The 18,934-nt window shown below is 25.8% G+C and overlaps 1 protein-coding gene across 12 annotated transcripts in view; it reads left to right on the top strand.

Annotated features, from left to right (window-relative positions):
• The window catches only part of LOC123272160 (syntaxin-binding protein 5), a 75,998-nt gene that overhangs the window by 26,617 nt on the left and 30,447 nt on the right, over positions 1-18,934 (top strand). For all 12 annotated transcript variants that reach the window (XM_044738849.1, XM_044738850.1, XM_044738853.1 and 9 more), the window contains exons 6-13: positions 6,991-7,054; positions 9,076-9,280; positions 12,680-12,755; positions 12,842-12,996; positions 13,238-13,529; positions 13,896-14,139; positions 15,089-15,339; positions 18,352-18,541. In XM_044738849.1, the coding sequence (XP_044594784.1) occupies positions 6,991-7,054; positions 9,076-9,280; positions 12,680-12,755; positions 12,842-12,996; positions 13,238-13,529; positions 13,896-14,139; positions 15,089-15,339; positions 18,352-18,541 (1,477 nt within the window). The remainder of the gene's footprint in view (positions 1-6,990; positions 7,055-9,075; positions 9,281-12,679; positions 12,756-12,841; positions 12,997-13,237; positions 13,530-13,895; positions 14,140-15,088; positions 15,340-18,351; positions 18,542-18,934) is intronic.

The raw sequence follows: 18,934 nt of genomic DNA, 5'->3' as shown, positions 1-18,934 counted from the left end.
GTACTCAAATGAAAGGTCTCGATGAGTGTAACATCGGGATGAGCTTATATCGTTAAAAATATTATCAGTGGAGAAAATACAACGTAATTGCTTTATTATTCACATTTTTTAAGATATAAGTTCATCCCGATGTTACACTCTTCAAGAGCTTTCATTTGAGTACCCACATGCATTTTTGATATATTTTTCATATATACATATATATAATATATATAAATATATGAAAAATTCATGTGGGTACTCAAATGAAAGGTCTCAGTGAGTGTAACATCGGGATAAGCTTATATCGTTAAAAATATCATCAGTGGACAAAATACAACGTAATTGCTTTATTATTCAAATTTTTTAAGATATAAGCTCATCCCGATGTTACACTCATCAGGAGCTTTCATTTGAGTACCCACATGCATTTTTGATATATTTTTCATATATACATATATATAATATATATAAATATATGAAAAATTCATGTGGGTACTCAAATGAAAGGTCTCAGTGAGTGTAACATCGGGATAAGCTTATATCGTTAAAAACATCATCAGTGGACAAAATACAACGTAATTGCTTTATTATTCAAATTTTTTAAGATATAAGCTCATCCCGATGTTACACTCATCAGGAGCTTTCATTTGAGTACCCACATGCATTTTTGATATATTTTTCATATATACATATATATAATATATATAAATATATGAAAAATTCATGTGGGTACTCAAATGAAAGGTCTCGATGAGTGTAACGTCGGGATGAGCTTATATCTTAAAAAATGTCAATAGTTTACAAGATACAATATCATTTCATAATTATGCATCTAGAAATAGAGCATTTTCGAATACAGCCTAAATACTTATCATAATAAATTGACTATTGGTGAGAATGATATGAAACCTTAAAAAGGCACAAATTCAAGTCAAGACCTTTGCAATGAAACTAAATTTGACTAAAAAAACCGATTTTATCATATGACTATCCTGGACACAATTTTTTTTTATTCTCTTAATAATATAAATAATTAGAAATGATTTTAATAATATAGATATAAAATCTATGATATACTAATGAGAAAAAGAACAATATCTAATAACTGAGAATATAAAAGTAATATGGTTTAACAAATGAATGTTTTTTTTTTTTATCTAACAGAGAAGAAATAACGTTGTACATCAATTAATGCTCCGATAATTAATTGAAAAAATTGAACTTTCGTTATTTAATTAATCCATATTTTAGTTTATGAAAGAAAAATCCAGTGTCAACGACAAATATTTTTATATAGTATCACAAAAGTTATTTTTAAACGATAAAATTTATACATGGGTGGTTTTAGTTGACCTTTTTTACGTGACGTACATAACGATATACACATACAGAAGTGGATGTAAGTTTGCTGGAGTGTGTTTAAAGATAAAAAAAATTAACACTTTTTGGAATCTCTTCACCTGACACCGGTTTTTGCTATAAATTTACCCGAGATACGTTTCGGATAACTATTTTACCCGATAATTAAAACTACCTCTTGCTCTCTATAACAAGCGTAAATATAAGCCAACTTTAAGATACATTTTGTTTTATATATTTATTTTATGGATTTATACAAAAAAAAATGATTAAAATATTTATCTAGTAAAAATATAGTTTTTAAAAAAAAAAGAGAGAAGGTCAGTTGAACGTAGAATTATTTGTTTAGTTCAATTAAAAAAATATAAAACTTTTATACGGATGAAATAATATTTTTACTATCAATAAGTAAGTTAGTTGCTAAATAAATCTTGTTTGAGAAACAAATATTATATTTCAACCGCATTGTCATTCAACAAACTCCGGTGTAGCGGCAACTGAACTAGTAATCGAGTTTTTCTCTTGGGATTAATTAATAATAATGTTTGAGATAGTTCAATGGACTTTGTACGTGCATTATTTCAATGATAAAAAATTAATTTGATTAAAAATAAAAATTCTTAAACGAAAAAGTAAAGTAAATTTTTATTAAAGTAAATTTTACTTTACTTATAATAATTATATTATTTTCAAAATTGAATATTTTATTCATGATTATTAAATTGAATAGAATCTTATATGATAATAATTATAATATTAATATTATTTAGAAGCCTGCATTCATTATGCGACTGCCGAGATTTACGGATTATAAACAAGATAATTTTGGCTTAATGATTTTTTGATATTTATAATCACACTATATATAGTTTGGGGACAAATAATTTAATGGGCAAATATGACGGAACAAAATTATAAAACTATTAAACTATTTAAAACTGCTCCAAAAACTTGAAATAAAAAATTAATTATCACTGAAAAATATATAATACCGTAAAAAGACAAAAATTCTGATGATACTAAATTTAACTATAAAATTCCGTTAAAAATAATAACATGTTCGTTAAAAAATTTTTCTTAATCTCTTATGTTATATAAAATTGATTTTAGATATATAACCATATTGACATGAACAAAACAAAATAAATAAATGACTTTTCTCGCGAAATTCGAATCTATTTAGAACTACTTTAAAAACATCATAATAATTTAACTGTAGCTGAAAATCATATAAAACTTTGAAAAAGTACAAATTCAGGTCAAGACCTTTCCAATAGTACTAAATATAGTTTAAAAAACTCATTTTATCATATAAATACGCCAGAGACAAAATTTCCATCATTCTCCTAATTATCTTTTATAATATTAAGAGAATAAGAAAAATTTTGTCTCCAGGATAGTCATATGATAAAATCAGTTTTTTAGTGTCATTGCAAAGGTCTTGACTTTAATTTGTGCCTTTTCAAGCTTTCATATCATTCTCACTGATTGCTAATTTATTACGATTAGTCTTTAAGCTGCATTAAAAAATGCTCTATCTCTAGATGCATAACTAAGAAAAGCCTTTGTATCTTGTGAACTATTGACATTTTTAAAGATATAAGCTCATCCCGATGTTACACTCATCGAAACCTTTCATTTGAGTACCCACATCAATTTTTCATATATTTTATATATTTAAATATTTAAATATATGAAAAATATATCAAAATGCATGTGGTTACTCAAGTGAAAGCTCTTGATGAGTATAACATCGGGATGAGCTTATATATTTAAAAATGTAAATAATTAAGAACTGACATTGCTATCTTGTCAACTAATGATATTTTTAAAGATATAAGCTCATCCCGATGTTACACTCATCGAGACCTTTCATTTAAGTACCCACATCATTTTTTCATATATTTATATATATTTGTATATGTATATATGGAAAATATATCGAAATGCATGTGGGTACTCAAATGAAAGCTCTTGATGAGTGTAACATCGGGATGAGCTTACATCTTTAAAAAAGTCTATATTTAAGAAATTACAGTGAAATTTAATAAAAGTAATTATTTAATAAAGCAAAATTTTATTAATTTATAGTTAATAAGTCACGGCAGTCACATAGTGATTGCAAGGTTACTAGTATAGATAATATTTACTTAGTTTAAGACAAAATCTTTCCAAATTTTCTTGATTCAAGATTTTTTCTCGTGAATCAAGTTAGTTTATTCATCAGTGAATCAATCAGCACATTATGCATCATTATTTATAATTAATTGAATAGAATAATTGACAAGATAGGCTTGAATATTACGGTTTTAATGACTTGCGATTGAATTTAATGATAATTTTTCCCAATTCCCAATTAAACGGCAGTCTATTTATTGTAAGTATGACCACAAAAATTGATTTTAACGTCTATTGTGATAATAATGAATTACGTTAGCAATTATCGTCGTTATTTTATGAGCGACCGAACCGATGAAATGCAGGTAATCATGAGCCTTATGTATACGACAGATAACGCTTGATTTCATGTTACTTGCCGTAAATTAAATATCTTCACCACATATATACTATTGATTTATTCAAACTAGCAAATAATCACCATCATTTAATATAATTAAGTATTATAAAACAATGTCGCTAATGACTTGATTTATTTTGGACAAATATTAGTTTTGTGCTGCATGAATAGTATCAATATATTAGAAAAAACTTGCAAATTTTGAAGCGTATAAAAATTATTCATTACCTATTTGCAAAACTTGGTTTGACTAAATGTAAAAATTCTAGTGATTCATAATTATGTAGTTTTAAATGACTCGAAGATTAATAAAATCATTTTTAAATAATGACATTTAATGAAAATCCGATTTTTAAAATTTATGAAAGTAAAAATTTTAAATACTGTAAACGTTATGATGATGATAATTAATCACTGAGTTTCTTTACAATAAAGAAAAATTTAAAAAAAATTTTTTTTTTTTTTTAATTAATACATCAAGGTCGCTTTAATAGCTAAGTCTTTAGCAACCCAAATAATATTTACAACACATATTATTAATTAATAAAATATTACTAATATTTTTATCTATCATAATTATACGTATAAATCTCAAATTGAATTTAACACACTGATAGAAGGATTTATTTGTATTAAAAAATATTTGTTAATAGTTAACAAATCATTTATTAGAGACCATTTTTTAGTATTAAACAAATATTTCTTAGTATTTAAAATCATTCGTTTGTATTTAATAAATCTGAACAAAAACAGTTTCACTGTAAAAAAATCGTATGGTTCAATCGTCCCCGGGACTGCTGGTTCAATTGACCCCGTATAATTTTAAAACAATTAATAGTAAATAATAAATAAATAAACCATTCTATCACTATAAACAAAGTTGAGGATTATAAAATATAAGTATATACAACTACTATAATTCAAATTTTATCAATTAATTGAAAAATTTAAATATTATTAAACAATTTGTCACCAGCCGAAAAGAAAGTTTGCATGCCTAAAAATAAGAAAATCTCAATTTTTCAAAATTTATCGATCGCAATGATTTCAAATTTTGATCATATCCAAGTTTAACATATTAGAATCTAATTCTAAGAGCATGAAGCGTTTTTTCAATTTTTTCGATTTTTTAAGTCGAGTGGTTCAATTGCCCCGTGGTTCATTTGACCCCCTTCTCCCCTACCGTAGAATTAAATAAAATTTTGCAACCTCGAAATACCGTTCTGCTTACGGTAAACACACTCGGTAGTCTGGCGCTCCGTTTACAACGGATTTGAACGGAACTTGGCGCCAGATTCTACCGAATCTGTGGATCTGATATTCATTTATTAAATATTAATAAATATTTTTAAATACTAAAAAATATTTGTTAAGGACTAAAAAGTGGTCTCTAATAAATGATTTGTTAAATATTAACAAATATTTTTAACTATAAACAAATCTTTCTATCAGTGCAGCTTAATTATTTTCAAGAACTCAATTACTTTAAATTGTTCTTCAATACTATAAAGATATTCCTCGCGTCTCTCCGCGATTTAAAAAATTGTAAAACAAAAAAACTTTAATAAATAGAAAATTACATTCCATTAAAAGTTAAAATAAATTAAATAGAAATTAAAAAACTTTTATTGATTTTCTTTAAATTGTAGTTTACTGCAGATATTTTATCAATTAAGACACTAATATAGTTACAGAAGTTGTGTTATTTTTCGTAGAACTTGTTTTTTTCACGTTGATTCGCAATTAAATGATTTTGGGGGAAATTAGTTTTATAAGTTTTATCAAAAGTGAGCATCCACAGAAAAAAAACATTAATTTGATTCCAGAGAATCATTATTGAACCAAAAAAATTACTTTAAACAGTTTAATCGCCTTGAATCAAGAAAAATTCTTAAATTAAGAAAAATTTCTAAGATTAAGAATTTTGTACTTAAAACCAGACGATGAAGCTTTTAAAATGATTTTCTTGAGTCAAGAATTGTTCTTTTCACGAATCACGAAAAAAATAGAAAAAACTAGACCTGGAAAAAATTTGTAAAATAAAAATTATAATAATAATTTAATAAATCTATAATTTTTATTTTATAATAATTTAAATGAAATAATATGAATTTTTCATAACTTTAAAATTTTTTCTGGTCTATTTTTTCCAATTACTTTTATTTACATTTATTTATTCATTTAATTTGAATGCTAAGGCAACAGAAATTAATGATCAAGTGAAGCGTATTTTTCTTCTCGCTCCGCTTTTTCTAAATGAAAAATAATATTCATTTATAACTTTGTAGGTCTTTTCCAAGATTAAATAATAAAAATGATATAGTTTTTTAATATTTCTAATAACTTCCAAAAATAAAACTAACAAACAAATTTTTTAGAAATTATTTTTCTGCATTCATTTTATTTTCAGCTCTTTTGTATATATCTGTGAAATAAGCGTAGATAGCAATTTTGCAAATTACACACTGTCAACGGGTTTTACTTTGATATGAAAGAAAATAAGTGAGAGAAAGTTATTGAAAAAAAAAAAAAAAAAAAAAAAAACTATTATTATTTTCAAAGAAGTATTTTTACTGAACTACAATTTTTTGTTTCATTTTAGAGAAATAATATACTCCTTTGTTTTTTTCTTTTTATAAAGAAAATATGTCTAAAGTAATTCTTCAGACTAAGACAGTGATATTTATAAAAGGCAAGTGAAAAAAGCATCTAGCTGAGGAAAAAGCACTATATAATAATAACAACACAGAAAGTTTCAAAATTAACATTGCAGAATGGTTTGTTCTCTGTTATAGATTTTATGACACTTTCCTAATAAATGAAGTCAAATTTTTTGCGTTAAGAGGAAAGTTCAATCTTTTATTCCCTTACAATATATGAAATTGTATTGAGTCATATACAATGTTACATGTTGTACATAGTCATACATTTATTGTTCCTACACAGTCATTCATTTATTGTCACACATACGACCATATATTTGTGGATCAATAGTTTTGTTTATTTTATCAAATGTATTTCTACACTATTTTTTATTTTCGTTTCTGAGTTACATAAATATTTTTTTTATTTTTACTAAAAATTCTCATTTAAATATGAAATAATTGCTGTAAATTTTTTTTAAATTTCAGGACAAGGAAGTCTCACCCAGGTGCTGTTATTCATCTGAGTGATAATCCATTGGATTTGAGTAAAGTGAGTAGCTTAAATTATTTTCATCAGAATTCATATCGTTCATATTTATGATTCGTGTTTTAAAAGTATAAATATAAATCTACTGATATTTAAAAAGTTCAATCTAGTTAGTTACAATTTTATTTATAATTAAACTAGAGAAGTTAGAAACTATTGCTGTAATTAGTAAACTTTTAGTTTAATTTATGTACCTTTTTTTTGTTAATTTAAAACAATAGTAATATTTAGTATGTGAATGTGTAAAATTAGCTTCTACAACTTGAGTGATAGAGAAACTATAATTGTTTGTTTTAGTCAAAGAATTTTTGTCTTTAATCAAATTAAATTATTGTATCTCAGCAACAAAACGATAAAGTGTTACTGTTTTTTTTATTAATTAAAAAAAATATTCTTTTTTATTCTGCTATTTTTTTTTTCTAATTCTATTGAAGAATATTTTTAATATAACAGAGAATATTTAGATAGTCGGGGAGTTTTAAAATATTATGATATTGAAGTTAGCTAAAAACTATAAATTTTTTTAGTTCCTATAACAAATCAATTACAACTAACAACCTTGCGGTCACTATGTAACTGCAGTGAATTGTGAACTATAAATAAATAAAATGTTTATTGAATAATGATTTTTGTTGAATTGCACTGTACTTTCTTAACTATTAACGTTTTTAAAGATATAAGCTCATGCTGATGTTACACTCATCAAGGGCTTCCATTTGAGTACCCACATGCATTTTGATATATTTTTCATATATACATATATATAATAATATATATAAATATATGAAAAATTGATGTGGGTACTCAAATGAAAGGTCTAGATGAGTATAACTCCAGGATGAGCTTATATCGTTAAAAATATCATCAGTGGACAAAATACAACGTCATTGCTTTATTATTCACATTTTTTAAGATATAAGCTCATCCCGATGTTACACTCATCAAGAGCTTTCATTTGAGTACCCACATGCATTTTGATATATTTTTCATACATACATATATATATAATATATATAAATATATGAAAAATTGATGTGGGTACTCAAATGAAAGGTCTCGATGAGTGTAATGTCGGAGTGAGCTTATATCTTTAAAAATATCATTAGTTGACAAGATAGCAATGTCAGTTCTTAATTATTGACATTTTTAAAGATATAAGCTCATCCCGATGTTACACTCATCAAGAGCTTTCATTTGAGTACCCACATGCATTTTTGATATATTTTTTATATATACATATATGTAATATATATAAATATATGAAAAATCGATGTGGGTACTCAAATGAAAGGTCTCGATGAGTGTAACATCGGGACGAGCTTATATCTTTAATAAATGTCAATAGTTCACAAGATACAAGATAATTTCTTAATTATGGATCTAGAGATAGAGCATTTTCAAATGCAGTCTAAATACTTATAATAAATTGACTATCGGTGAAAATGATATGAAACTTTGAAAAGACACAAATTTAAGTCAATATCTTAGCAATGACACTAAATTTAATTTAAAAAACCGATTTTATCATATAACTATCTTGGACACAAAACTTTTCTTATTCTCTTAATAATATAGATAATATAAAAATACTTTTAAAAATTTTAACTAATAATAGATTTTAATTTTCACATGTGGAATTTTTTTATTAAATTTTTTTTTCATAATTAATCCATTACTAAAAAATCATAAAAAACTTTAACAATAAAAGATGAAAGTTAAGTCTTATTCACACTTATCCTCCAAATTCAAATTAATAAATACTAGTCCGTAGTTCAAATATAGATACATCAAATGTATATGAATTTAATCTCTTGAATCAGCAAATTAAAAATTTCTTTGCACTCAAGAATCAAATGTTCTAGTTATTATTAAATAAGCTCAATAAAGTCAGAATTGAAATTCGGATATTTTATTTAAAGAAACCGTCTAGGTCAACTTTGGGTCGCTATTTTTATTTTCTTCACTCATAAATTTATTTCCAATTAATTGTATGTTTTTATTGATGTTATTTGTCTTTATTTCAGATGCTCATCGGATATGAATCTGGACAAATAGTTCTTTGGGATTTGAAACTTAAGACTGCGGAATGGAGATGTCAAACTGACGAACCATTACGATCGATCTCTTGGCATCATGAGGGTAAACAATTTATGTGCAGTCATACTGATGGTTCCTTATCTACGTGGTTTTTGAAACAGGCTAGACCTATCAGCGTTAATCACCCTCACGGTATGGATAAAATACAAATAAATCATTATTTCCAGGTCAATTTTCAAAATAGGAAGAAACTGTTCAAGTTCCAGATTCGTTTTATTATTAATAATTTATTAGTCAAAATTATAATGATGAAAAATATTCAAATTTTATGATCCTTCAAGGATCTTCTAAAATAATTTATAGAAGTTATAAAATATTTAAAAAACTTTGAAAAAGTTTTTAAATTAGTGAAACTTATAGAAGATTATAAGAAGTTTTAGTATTTAAAAAATATTTTGAAAGGTTCTCTATCATTTAAAAATTTTAATGATTTAGTCAATCTAATAATATTGCTGTATAAATATATATTTCCACCTAGTACTTGCAATTATATTTTAGAATTTCAAAATTTTTATTTTTATCTGTTCCCTTTACCATCGTGTAACGTAATATCACTTGATTGAATTTATTTGATAAATTTAATATTGTATATTTCATATCTTTATATCCACGGAAAAAAGAAAAATAGAAAAATTATATTACATAATGTAACGTGGCGCTCCGTGATGAAAACTGGAAAAATTACAGTTTCAGATTGTAATTATTACAGATTTTATTTATTTATTTATTTATTTATTAGGTTTAAATACCAAGGCGCGAAGCCGAATGGCAAAAATGATATATAAAGTTATACTTCACATAAGTACTGCTGATACATACATAATAAGAATATAAAATTTACATGATAGTATAAAATATAAAATGTGCATAATATTCAAGTGGACATAATGTTTTTAATCATATTAACCAGCTCATTATTTTATAATTATTCGAGATTTATAAGAAAATCGAATACTTTCGTCTTAAGGAAGTTCGAGCGTAACTAATGAGTCAAAATAGTGTTAAAATTTTTTTGAAATTTTAGTTTTCCCAATATTCGTCAAAATTCTTCATTTTAATTTAAAATAATTTAAACAATTTAATAATTGATGATTTTTACTTATTTAATAAAGTAAAGTAATAAAATGACTTTGGTATTTATTACTTGCCGGAATAAATAAATAGATTTGGCAATAGCGCACTTGATTATACCTATAACTGAGACGTGGATAAGTGTGTTAGTTAAACATTTATCTCTCTGTAACTATATTTCTATCCTTTTCTTTTTTTCTCAGTTGTTGACACGATGTTGTCAAATTTTTATTCGAATAAATGGCTAACGATAAACGAGTTACAAACATAAAATTTGACTTTAAATATTTCAAAAATTATATCGGTAATGTATTATTATTAAATTGTTTTTATATTTTGCAATAATCCAAGTTTCTTGTGTATAGTTTTTTATCCGTTAAAGTTGGAAGGTTAATATTGAAAAAAATAATTAAAGTTTCGACTAAAGTTTGTCCGCCATAAGAGCCCGTGTATAAGGAGATAAAATATGTGATTTTTTAAATTTAATATCTAAGTAACTAAACGGTGAATCTTTTTTAAATTTTGGAATTAGATAAATGACGTATTTATTTATACGTATATTTAATTTCAAAGCTCAAAGTTGGAAATTATTTTTTACATTAGATTCGCTCGAACCTCCTTAAAAGATTCTAAACCAAGAGAATTAAAAATTTCAGGAGGTAAATCTTGCCAAAACTGTATAGCTGATATAACGAACGAATGCTCTCAGGTTGTGGTGACAAAGTTTGGTATTTTAAAAGTGATGTTGTTATTTTTGTTTGCTATTCTGTACGATCGTCTGATGATAGGGTCTTCTTCAATAAATGTTGTAAAAATTACATTGTAAAATGTAAAGAAAAAAACCCAGTTATTGACACTGGCCTAGTTGTTTGACACTTGCAATTTTATTCTAATTAAAAAAATTAAATTTTCTCAAAAAAGCAATTTTCTTAAAATTTATAATTCAAAAATTACATTTTGATTTGACTCACGATTAGTTTATCGCAAGTATTTGTACAGTTACGTATAAAATTAATGAGTATATTTTATACCAAATAATTATTTCAATTTGTGAATTTAATAATTAATTCACAAGGTATGTGGACAATCTTACAAGTAGATTGCGCCAAGTAAAACCAGTAAGGTTGAATTAAACTTTAATTTATTTAAAGTTACGAAATGCGACTGTGCGCTACAAAGTATGTTAAGACAACTGACTTAGAGAAAATACAAAAATTATTACAAGGAGAGTAAGAACTAGGCGTTACAATCACAAGCAGGAAAAATTAGGAGTAGGAATATTTGGCAACGAATAGTTAACCAGAAACTAATTTGAAGGCGGGATAATTGCAAGCTATGCAGTTTAGAAAAATAAGTAGGAAAGGGAATACGGGTGCAAAGATTTTTACCTGGATGGGCGATAAATTTACAAAATATTTCTAAACTTACTTAGCAATAAAAAAATTAAAATACGGAATTTACCAAAAGTAAAAACCCAGACCGTCATATAACCCGGGTATCAATTTTATGGCCATAAGCAAATAAAAGAAAATACTTATGAAAAAATATCCCAAAAATTACCATTACAAATTCATTTACTATTCTAAGGGTAGAAAATAGCTTAAACATAAAAAGTAAAAATTGTCTAGACTGCTAATGCAATACATAGGCTGGGAATTTTATAGTCATAAATAATATCGAACAAATAAATGAAACTTTTTCTAGGTACTACAAAGTAAAAGTATTTAGAACTACGGAATTAAATTCTACATTTAAAACTAAAATATTATTTTTCAAACATCTTAGCAACTTTCGCCTATGATAAAAAATATATAAAATTAATTTAAAATGTTATACTAGAAATATAAGTATACGACTGAACATATTTATTAATTTATTAGTTGATTTTTTTTTTTTTTTTATTAGAATAAAATTACAAGTGTCAATAACTAGGACAATGTCAATAACTGGGTCTTTTACCTTAAATATTACATTGATAGCTCTGAAAATTAACATTTAAAGTTTGAATTTAGAAAAATGTTATTTCGAACTATAATTTTTCTAGTTTTTAATACGACGGGACACATTACTATTTATAATATAATTTTTCGAGTTTTTTTTTTCTATGATATAGGGTAGAAGTACCGTTTTTTGCTACCTTAGCACCGTTTTCGGTCAGTTAACATTTGAATTAATTTATAAAAAATTATAATATTATAACCATATTTTTGTTGAGTTTTAAAAAATGTATATTAAAACTAATTGAGTTTGTAATGGTTTATTAATATAAATTTATTTTTATCGTTTATTTGAACAATAAATGGTACAGTGGCCATAAATGGTACTTCTACCCTACTGCGGCTTGGCGTTAAATAAATAAATAAATAAATAAAAGAAAAATTACTACTAGTCAATACTTTATAATAACCGGTATTGTAGAAAATGTTATTTAGATTGATTAGATAATATTCAATTTTTCAGCAAAATTGACCAAAGATGGTGAGCCAGAGCCTTGCAAGCCAATTCAAAAAGTTGAATGGAAACTTCATCGTTCTGGGTGATTTATCATTTATTCAATAAACAATTGAAATATTTTTTTTCAATTAAGCATAGTTTTATTAATTTTACTTTTAATGTTTTTAGTGAATCATATATTATATTTTCTGGTGGATTAGCTTGTGAAGTAACTGGAAGAACACCAAGCATCACTGTTATTCAAGGAAAAACTACAACAGTTTTAGAAATGGAGCACAATGTTGTCGATTTTATAACCCTTTGTGACAGTCCGTACACAAGTGGTAATTGAAAAATAATATTTTCATGTTTTAGTTTTGTAAATAAAAAAAAATGTGAGTTATATCAGTATGGATACAGACATACAGTCTCTCGTAGGCATGTCTGTCTAACGTCATTTAATTCATGTTGACGGGTTATCGATAAAATGTTAAAACTTTCTTTTTTAATTACTCCGTCTATTTTACTCTTTATAATCTATAATATTTGATTATATAGTATACTTATAAATTCTTTTTGAACTAGATTTTCAGGATCCTTATGCAGTGGTTGTTCTACTACTAAATGATTTAGTAGTAATTGATTTATTAACACCGGGATTTCCTTGTTTTGAAAATCCATATCCAATGGATTTACATGAATCACCGGTTACTTGTTGTGCATATTTTGCTGATTGTCCGGGTGATTTAGTTCCGGCATTTTATTCTGTTGGCTCTAAGTCACAGAAAAAAACGGGATTTAGTGAAAAAGAATGGCCAATTTCTGGCGGCGAATGGAGTCCTAATTCAAGCAGTTATAATGAAATTATCGTTACTGGGTAAGTAGTGTAGATTGTCAAATGTTAAATTTTAGGTTCCATGATTTTTGATCATCTGACAAAATATCCCCAAAATAAACATCCTCGGACAAAATATTTTAAATAATTAAATTACCAACACATAAGCTTGTTACCGTGTTGTGTCCTTTTATCATGGATTTTGTGTGTATTTATTTGACAGTAGACCAACACATAAACTTGTTATTGTGTTGTGCCCTTTTATCATGAATTTTGTGTGATATTTAGTCTCAGGGATATTTTGTCGGAGGATCAAGACGCCTGATACCAAATTTTAATTGATATTCATGATTATGATGATTGATTGAGACCTTTTTTTATTTTAATCAATAATAACTTTGCTTTCAGACATGCAGATGGCAGTATAAAATTTTGGGATGGGTCTGCAGGTTCATTACAAGTATTATATAAATTAAAAACGGCCAAGTTATTTGAGAAATGTAAAACTAAAAGCTTAGATAATGATGAGGATCCACTGGCCATACAATTAATGTTTTTATGCCCCGAAAGCCGTAAACTAGCTGTTGTTGGCGCTGGACGCCACGTTATTTTATTCAAGTTTAAAAAAGTTGAAAGTATGTCAGAAGTTGTGGTAAGTATAAGTAATTGCTAAAAATTAACATTAAAAAATAACAATTAGGGTAAAAAACCTCATTAGTGGCGGAGATCTCATTACTGACACTTTCTTTGATTTTGGTAGTTATTCAATTAATTAAATCATTAATTTTTATTATGAACTAGCTGACCCGGTGAACTTCGTATCACCTACAATATATTTTATTACAGATAAAGACTAAATACTGGCTGTATGAAGTGCGGTTAGAATTTTGTCAAGTTATATATTAAGGAGATCCTTTCGCCATCAATGTTAAATAAAAAATATTAGATTATGCATAAAATTAAGTTTTATCTAATAGTTAAAGTCCTTATATATTTATAACTGAGCGACGCGTATCAATTATTTGGAAACAATCAGATCGCCTCTCATCTCCTCAACTCAATATAAATGGCGTAGATGAATATAAATATGATTTGATGAAGTATTTCTAACATTTTTTTTTCTAAACCATCCTTGAGCTATAACGTACAAAACAAAAAAAAAATTATCAAAATCGGGCAAGCCGTTTTTGAGTTATAGCCAGACTAACGCACAGCAATTCATTTTTATATATATTTATAGATAGATATATTATTTCTAATCTTTAAGACTTTTAGATCTAAAAAAATTTTAATTTTTATTCAAAGTAAGGTAAAAGACCCAATTATTGACACTTGCAATTTTATTTTAATTAAAAAAAACAAATCAACTCTAATAAATTAATAAATATAGTTTTTGAATTATAAATTTTAAGAAAATTAGTTTTTTGAGAACATTTAATTTTAGTAATTAGAATAAGATTGCAAGTGTCAAACAACTAGGCCAGTGCCAATAACTGGTTCTTTTACCTTAAAACATTTTTTTAATGAAAGAAAAAGTGCCACTAATAGGGTCTTTTACTTTACAATTATAAATTATTTATAATTCAAAATTCGAATTTTAGACACTAGAAATTTCGCTGACTGGTGACGGTAAAGATACTGAAGGTTCACCAGATCCCGATTTAGATCCTTGTCAAATTCCGGGTGTCGAAGAATCACGAGCTGCTGAAGCTGCAAATTCATTAAAGGTCAAGGGAGGTTTGCAGAAACGTGCTGCTGGATTTCAAGCAACTTTAATCTGTTTAACGTCTAATAGTGGCGGTGAACAGACGGAAAACATCACATCACTGAGCCTGAATTCATCTTATGGCCTGTAAGTTTGTCTATTACTTTATACTTTATTTATAACTTGGAAAAAATTGCATTTTTTACACGCTTTATATTAGCTTCACTTGTATGTCAGTTTGTTTGTTTGTCAGTTTGTCAGTATGTCAGTAACTCTCCGTGGGTAATCTGCGCGCCTGCGACCTTCCTTGGTTCTGGTAGCCGTTTCTCAGGCTCGCTCTCCGAAATCGAACTCTGATTCCCCGTATTTATAATATTTATAAATAATTATTTTTTATTAGCTTCACTTGTATGTCAGTATGTCAGTATGTCAGTATGTAACTCTCCGTGGGTAATTTGCGCGCCTGAATATTTTTGATAATCAACAAATAATAGTTTAAAAAAACTAAAAAATCACGCTTTTATAAATAAACCAAACTAAAAAGTAAAAAATAAATAATAGTTTAAAAAAGCTAAAAACACGCTTTTTATAGAAAACCAAACTAAAAAATAGAAAATAAATTTAAATTAAGAATAGTGTAAATAAAAAAAATGTATTTTATTTTAAAAAAAGCGTGGGGTGCTTTTTAAGATATTATCAAAATGATAATCACTCTACTCATATCTGTCAATAAAATATTTATAACTATTGACACCATGCACCTCACGCTTTTTTTAAAATAAAATACATTTTTTTTATTTACACTATTATTAATTTATATTTATTGAAATTTTTAACACTATTCTTAATTTAAATTTATTTTCTATTTTTTAGTTTGGTTTTCTATAAAAAGCGTGTTTTTAGTTTTTTTAAACTATTATTTATTTTTTTAATGGAACATCTGTATATGTATACATAAATAAAATAAGGAATATTGCTAGGCTTGAGTTGATGACACGAGTCTAAAGTTATGACGCATTTCCATCGGGATCAATTACGTTATTCATACAGCCCCTAGGCAAAACGAAATAGCATATCGAAGAATAAAATTTAGCTATTTATTAAATAACGACGGATACGATCGGTAGTTGCATGTAGTAAACCAAAAAGAGATAAAATGTTTTGAGACAATTTATTGAGGAGTTTAAAATAAAATTGAAGTTTAAGGATTTTATGAGGAACTAACTTTGTAGAAGTGCAATAAAGTACTTAGCAATTGTAATTATTTCCAGTAGATCAAAAGTAAATTAGACATCACAAATAATTATGACGTGTATTATTATAAAATTTATTCTCGGCTACAAACTTCATCAGTGGTAACAACTGATTAACTTTCCGTTTCCTGCAAGTTAATACAAACTCCAAGTACTTTTTGCCTTGATTCAAAGTTGGTAGCTATTCATATGAATAATAAAGTTTCACTTAATTGAAAGCTTCTAAAAAGACATCTGTTCAACTTAGACGTAACTGTAAGTGCTAAATATTTTATTACATTTCTTAAAAATTAGTCGCTCATATAATCCTTATGTTTTTACCCATTAATTAGCAACTTCAAAGATATTGTGACATTTAATTTTTCTTCATGAATTTAGTAAGTGCAAAAATTAATTCTATATGAAATGAAGCTTTGGACCATTTTAAAAGTAGTTTTATTTATTTTGATCCGGAAAAAAATTTTTTTTTTGTAATAAAAAATAATTTTAATAAAATAATATGAATTTTTCATAACTTAAAAATTTTTTCCGGGTCTATTTTTTCCGATTACCATTTTGATATGATGGCTACTATACAAAAGTTCTGTCAAAGGTTTTATCGAGATCAAGGATGATTTTGAAACGAACTTCTTTGTAAGATGTCCGAACCAATTTTTCGCCAATTGTCTTTGATCACTTTTTTAGTCGTATAGATCTGTCTATGAAATCAACTCTAATTTTCGTTAAGCTTTTATGTTCTCTTTTTTATGAAAATTTTTCGTCGGAACTAAAAACTTTGATGATATGCTTTTCACTTTCCCGGCTAGGACCTTGGCGGAATTTACAATAAAAATAATGTGTAGGGAAGTAGTTGTAACCGTAATAATGAAACTTTCAATTGCTTTTTCCAGTGTTGTCTTTCAGTTTTTTACGTCTGGTGCAAAAACGTTATTACCTCATTATTATTTTGAATTGTAATCTGAATATTTTGCAAACTTAAAAAAAAGTTCATTTTATTTAAAAATAAAATTTTATTTTATATTTAAAAAAATTTTATTTTATTTTTAAAAAAATTTTATTTTATTTTTAATAACATTTTATTTTATTATTGAGTTTTATTTTATTTTATTTATTAGAGCTTTATATTTCTTTAATTAACTTGGCTTCTTTGAGAAACATTAAAGTACGATAACATCCCCTTGAAGAATTGAGACAGTCATTGATGTTATTTGGGAGCTGAGTTTTGTTTCTAAAGATGACGAGACTTTCGCATTCAAGTTAATAGATGTTTAACTGATAGTTCTATATTGCAGAATTCACAAGCTTTTTGGGTTCTTTGTTGATTATGTAAGAATGAGTTAGTTACCTTGGTGTGCCCAATGCGTAATCTTGATAATATAACCTGGTCTCTTCTACAGAAAGAGTTCACTGGGTTAGGTTCTAAAAAGTCTTCTCTGACTTCAGCTAACTTTGGCGATTTATTTCTTGTCCATTCTTCCTTAATTCCTTTTCAATGACATTTCATTAAACTTTTTAATTGTTTTTTTGTTTCTTTAGCTGTAGTGGCCAGTGAATTGTTAATTATGTCATTATTAATTGCCTCTTTTGCCACTTTGTCAACCTCTTCATTACCTAGGATCCCTAAAAAAATTTTATTTTATTTCTAAAAAAATTTTATTTTATTTTTAAAAAAATTTCAATTTTATTTTTGAGAAATTTAATTTTATTTTATTTTTAAAAAATTTTTATTTTATTTAAAAAAAATTTGATTTTCAGAAAAATTTTATTTTATTTTTAAAAAAATTTGATTTTATTTAAAAAAAAAATTAATTTTATTTTTAAAAAAAATTTTACTTTATTTTTAAGAAAATTTTATTTTAATATATGTAAAAAAAAAATTTTAATTTCATTATTTATTAATTTACAGATTAACATACGGCAATGAAACCGGTCTAGCTATTGTGGATATCGTACAAAAAGTAAAACTACTAGTGTTAAGTACCGCAGATATTGGTAATACAAGTGATCCATGTCAACGAGCACTACGCAGCCCCAAACGTCAAGACGACTCGAAAAAGGAGAATGACGATAAAGCACGCAGTCCCAGTATTGATCAGGTAAGTTTGTCTTCATATAATTTTATTTTCAAAAAATCAATTCAAAATTTCGTTTTCTGTTAAAAATATTTAAAAAATTAAAGTTTTGAAAAATTGTATTTTTATTTATTGGTTTTTTTTTCTTTTTTTTTCTTATTTTTTTTCTGTAAAGTTTCAAGTAAAAGTTGAATTTTTATCAATTTTTCCTGCTTGTCCTGTAACTGTATTTAAATTATAATTCCAAAAAATATTTTGTAAAAAATCCAACCCTTCCAATAGTAAAAAAAAAGAGATTATTTTTTCAGTAGATCAATTGAAAAATTAATTTAATAGGTTTAAAAAGAGTTTATTAAATAAATCAACCAAAAATATATAATTAATAATACTTATGATTAAAACAGCGAGTACTATCTT

The sequence above is a fragment of the Cotesia glomerata genome, linkage group LG9, assembly GCF_020080835.1.
Source record: "Cotesia glomerata isolate CgM1 linkage group LG9, MPM_Cglom_v2.3, whole genome shotgun sequence".
Lineage (NCBI taxonomy): Eukaryota > Metazoa > Arthropoda > Insecta > Hymenoptera > Braconidae > Cotesia > Cotesia glomerata.
This window is presented reverse-complemented; position numbering and strand designations above follow the sequence as displayed.